Source organism: Hippocampus comes, unplaced genomic scaffold (assembly GCF_001891065.2).
Source record: "Hippocampus comes isolate QL1 unplaced genomic scaffold, H_comes_QL1_v1.1 scaffold78, whole genome shotgun sequence".
Taxonomy (NCBI): domain Eukaryota; kingdom Metazoa; phylum Chordata; class Actinopteri; order Syngnathiformes; family Syngnathidae; genus Hippocampus; species Hippocampus comes.
This window is the reverse complement of record NW_017805798.1, coordinates 749,620-754,571: the sequence shown is the minus strand read 5'-3', so window position 1 is coordinate 754,571 and position 4,952 is coordinate 749,620. Positions and strand designations below refer to the sequence as shown.

The window sequence follows — 4,952 nt, the reverse complement described above, 5'->3', positions numbered from 1 at the left end:
GCCGGCTGACAGCCGGGCTAAGTGCGGGGATTGGCTAAGCAGCCGCTACTGTCGGCCGTTAGCTTGTGCGTTAGCCGCCGTCGTTAAGCATCTGCAAGCCGCCAATCCAGGCGAGTTCACTTTTGCTTTGGCTTTTTCTTTTTTTTTTGCCTTTCACATGCTTCGATGCACTTGTTGGACGTTTGGACACGTCGTTGCGCGTATGGCGCTTGCAAACGGTCGTCACGCTACCATCAAAGGCACCATTTGCTTTACTTATCTCAAATCAATTTTTCCAATCCTTAAAAAAAACATACAACAGTTGGGTGTTTACGTGCCAGTCAACCGAAGCGTCGTTTTGCGAACAAGTTTAAAATGCTGCTCGGGATTATTTTCAAAGTTCCGAAAGCGTTATTCCTTCCTCACCTAAAAAAAAAAAAGTTCAAGTATCACCTCTTAATTTGATTTGACTTTTTATTAGGTCTCCCGTAGGAGAAACTTGTCTCGGAGGACAGTCCCTCTGTGCTGCTACATACATTGAGCAAAAAACATACACATACACTAATGAGAGAAAATTTCACGTTATAACATCATACGTGACATGTTTTGACATGCCAAATTTCACATTTTAATGTGGTAAATCTCCTCTTTGAATGTGATACATTGATGATACATTTTGACAATTTCATTTGACTTTCGAGTCAGTCAAAACTAAGCAATTCCTTCCGTTTCAGGCGAAGGAGCCCTGTGGAAGTATGTTTCCACTTTTAAAATATGCAATCTTTGGCAATCTTGGCCTTTTTTTTAACTCCCATGTAGTTACATAGGTACCCACTTTGATATGTATGACAAAAAAGTGATCCTCCGCAAATGACCCAACTGAAAGGAATTGCTTCATTTTGTTTTGAAGTCAAGCTTCCCATGTTTTAACTTAGCATGTTGGAATGTGAAACTTGGCACGTTATAACGTGATTGTGAACGTTTGGGGGAAAACGAGCACCACGGACTTTGATGATGCATTCCAGAGAAATTCATTTTTTGGGTAAAACTGCCTAATTTGCATATTTCTCATCAGAGATCAACTTTTTGTTCCATTTACCACTTAAAAAAGACCTCTGATTGGCAGACGAGTTTCAGTTCAAAATACATATATTGCAATGAACTCAATAGTGCACAAAATTCTGACAAGTTCTTAGTCAACGCAAAAAAACGAGCGGAAGTGGCGACACTTGCCCCCAAAAATTGACTTTGCTCAAATTGAAGGCTTTTAAGTTAGGAACAACCAACAAAAGCCTTGCGTTCTTTTTATGTAAATTCGTGATGCTTCAACTCCTGGTTCGATCTGTCACTTTTGTGAGGAAAATCGGCAAAAATGTGGATTGTTTTCCAAAGTAAAAGTGGATATTTGCGAAAAGACAAAAAGGTGTCGGTCTGCGTTTATGGGGGATGACAGGAATTGGAGATAATTTCATGTTGACAAGCAAGGGGATAGAATTATTGTTAATATTTTTGGGGGGGGGACCAGGTGATCAATTCATTAAAAAAAAGGATGGGTTCATAACATTTTAAAATAATGAGCTGCGAGCCCTAATATGTATTTGTCATGTTTTTGTAACTACTGTTGAAAAGGGTGAAATGGTGCAGCTGAGGACAATTTGAAGTTGAGCGCAGTTTCAAAACGATTGCCGTCCTCTCAAACGGGTTGCGGACGAAGTCACTCGCCCATGCCTTGTGAATTGGTGTGTTTGTCAGGTTGTACGATGGGAGTTTGTCTCCTGGAGGGAAACGTCCAGCTGAGGGAGCAACGCAAGTGACACGAAAGCACGCAGGCACCCACGCACGCTCCCGCCCGCGCACCCCCTCCGACCAACAGAGGGCCTTTTCCCAATTTCCCTCCCGCGGTCAGACGCTGCATCCCCACGCCGCATTAGCGCGTCGCCGCCGTCCACCATGTCGGACGCCCCCGAGGCCGCCCCTCCGAGTCCCCCCGCCCTCACCAACCCGCCTCCGCCGGAGGTCACCAATCCCACCAAGCCCGGGAGGTGAGCCGCCGCACATTCTCGCCATCAACACGTCGTCAATCTCAAATTATCTCCCATCGCCGATGGCGGCTAAAAAAAAAAATCACGCCGACATTGTCTGATCACGGCGCCTGTTGCAAGCGTTAGCGACTAATGGCTAGCAGTTTAGCAAGTGTCCCATATCGACTGGTGAGAACTGTGGGGCTTCTTTCCAATGGCAGTTGTACGGGCGAACAGGTGCTTGAAGCAGGATTTTTCAAATTAGACGCTTTAGCTCAATTGCTGCTGTGGTGCTGATGTCAATTCATCCCATCCATCCATTATCCGGACCACTTTTATCCTCACAAGGGGTGCCGGAGCCTATCCCATCCGTCTTCGGGCAGTAGGCGGGGGACACCCTGAACCGGTTGCCAGCCAATCGCAGGGCACACAGAGACGAACAGCCATCCGCACTCACACTCACACCTAGGAACAATTTCGAGTGTGTGTTGGAATGTGTGAGGAAACCGGAGTACCCGGAGAAAACCCACGCAGGCACGGGGAGAACATGCAAACTCCACAGAGGAAGGCCGGAGCCGGGATCGAACCCACGACCTCTGCACTGTGAGGCCGACGCGCTAACCACTGGCCCAGCGTGCCGCTGTCAATTCATGCCGTCGCCCAAAATCGACACCCCAAAACATTTTGCTGCGCTGCATGCTTGAAATTGGAGAGAGTGATGTTGTTGATCCCAAAATGAAAACCAGTTGGTTGTTCACCACTTCTTTTCTCTTGCGTATTTAGAGTGGTTCTTGAACGCAGCAGAAAGGTATATTATTTGATTTTATCCACAACAAAAAAAAAAACAAGCGGCATTTTTGTTTGGTTAGAGATGTTGGATGCAGAAAAGTAATCTCGATGATCAATTAGGAGAACGAGTGCTAATTGGCCGTTCCGAATTCGTCCACGTGTGCACAAATTGTGGATGTGTGTTTTCACCCAAAAGACCAAGTGTGTGTACGTGTGCGTGTGTGTGTGTGTGTGTGTACGAGCAGGAAAACCAACCAGCTGCAGTACATGCAGAACGTGGTGGTGAAGACGTTGTGGAAGCATCAGTTTGCGTGGCCTTTCTACCAGCCCGTGGACGCCATCAAGCTGTGCTTGGCGGTGAGTGACGCCCGCCTGGCGCCGCACTAGTGGGAAGGGCAGGGGCTAAGCGTGTTGCTGTGTGTGTGTGCGTGTGTGTGCGTGTGTGTGTGTATAGGATTACCACAAGGTGATCAAGAACCCGATGGACATGGGCACCATCAAGAAGCGTCTGGAGAACAACTACTACTGGAGCGCCAGTGAGGCCATGCAGGACTTCAACACCATGTTCACCAACTGCTACATCTACAACAAGGTGCGCAGGCACAACCAACCCCCCCCCCCACACACACACCTCCATTGCAATTATTTTCCCCTGTCCCATCTGTTCGCAGACATTTTTTTGAGTGTGTGAGAGTGTGTTCAACAATATGCCTCCGTAGAGTTGAATTGGCACTTTCAAGTCTTTTAAAAAATAAAAAAAATTCCTGTACCTGTTCTCGAGTACTACTTGATCGCTGCATGTGAACAGCACATGTACGTTGTCATGAGTTGACAGGTGTGCATTTTTTGCGTAGCCGACAGACGACATCGTGCTGATGGCGCAGGCGCTGGAGAAGATCTTCCTCCAGAAGGTGGCGCAGATGCCCCAGGAGGAAGTGGCACTGCTGCCGCCCGCCCCCAAAGGCAAGAACAAGAGCAAACAGCTGCCCGCTGCCGCCACCACAGGTACGGCGCAGCACCGCCAAGTCCGCTTGGACAAGATGACGCCGCATGAGTGGACTCGACTTGAGTGTACCCACGTATCGGAGCGTCTCTCTGTAGGAGATGTAGTACCGTAAATGCAAGTGTGTACTCGGGTAGGACACGATCCTGATTCTGCGGAGAACATATTTAAAAAGATGATTTTATTATATCGTGACTTGAGCTTACTTGAGTACTTGAGTAGACTCAACTTGAGTACGGTATGAGAGCAGAGTAGCAGACTGCTAATTGTTGTTGTGTTTGCGTGTCAGTGAGTCAGCAGGCGGAGTCTTCGGCGTCGCCCCCCGCCTCCTACCCCTCGCCCTCCCAGACGGCCGTCATTTCGACCACGCCCACAAACGTCCAGGCCACGCCTCCCGCACCCGCGCCAACACAGCCGCCGGCCACCATGATGCCGTCTGCGCAGCCCGTCGTCAAGGTAAGTGCCAGCGCGCTCCTTCCGTAATGCTTCTATTCAGCTTCCGGCCGCCCCCGCTGGTCTTCGCCCTCGCTAGTAAGACAATTCGGCGCGCCTGTCCGACCCGACTGAATGACACGACTGCACTCCGTGTTAGTTGTGAGACAAAACGAGATGAAGGGTTTCGTACGGAGGGGAAACTCTGCGGAAGATGTAAGAGTCCTGTTTGGTGTGCCAACAGAAGAAGGGCGTGAAGAGGAAAGCCGACACCACCACGCCCACTACGTCGGCCATCTCGGCGGGCCGCGCCGACTCGCCCACCGCGCAGGACGTCAAACCTGACGTGGGCGGCGGCGGAGGCGGCGTGGCCGTCGGCGGCGGCCGCAAGGGGGGGAAGCTGGGAGAGCAGATGAAACACTGCGACGCCATCTTGAAGGAGATGCTGTCCAAAAAGCACGCCGCCTACGCGTGGCCCTTCTACAAGCCCGTCGACGCCGAGGCACTCGAGCTGCACGACTACCACGACATCATCAAGCACCCCATGGACCTCAGCACCGTCAGGGTAACCGCCGCTTGCCATTCGTCCTTTTTACAACAAGCGCTGGTGATTGTGAAAATAAATGTGCACGGTCGCTCGAATGTACACTTGACAGTGAACAGGGCAGTGCGTTTCTTGCGTGCACTCATGGAGGCCGCCAATACCAGCCATGGATATTCGGGCGGAA

At 50.0% G+C, this 4,952-nt stretch overlaps 1 protein-coding gene across 3 annotated transcripts in view; it reads left to right on the top strand.

Annotated features, from left to right (window-relative positions):
* LOC109525285 (bromodomain-containing protein 3) overlaps nucleotides 1-4,952 on the top strand; it is a 12,017-nt gene that overhangs the window by 1,221 nt on the left and 5,844 nt on the right. For 2 of the 3 annotated variants that reach the window (XM_019885685.1, XM_019885684.1), the window contains exons 2-7: nucleotides 1,732-2,021; nucleotides 3,035-3,146; nucleotides 3,244-3,381; nucleotides 3,644-3,794; nucleotides 4,082-4,248; nucleotides 4,469-4,789. In XM_019885685.1, coding sequence (XP_019741244.1) covers nucleotides 1,930-2,021; nucleotides 3,035-3,146; nucleotides 3,244-3,381; nucleotides 3,644-3,794; nucleotides 4,082-4,248; nucleotides 4,469-4,789 — 981 coding nt within the window. In that variant the 5' untranslated portion in view covers nucleotides 1,732-1,929. The remainder of the gene's footprint in view (nucleotides 1-1,731; nucleotides 2,022-3,034; nucleotides 3,147-3,243; nucleotides 3,382-3,643; nucleotides 3,795-4,081; nucleotides 4,249-4,468; nucleotides 4,790-4,952) is intronic. The other variant, XM_019885683.1, reaches the window with a different exon arrangement.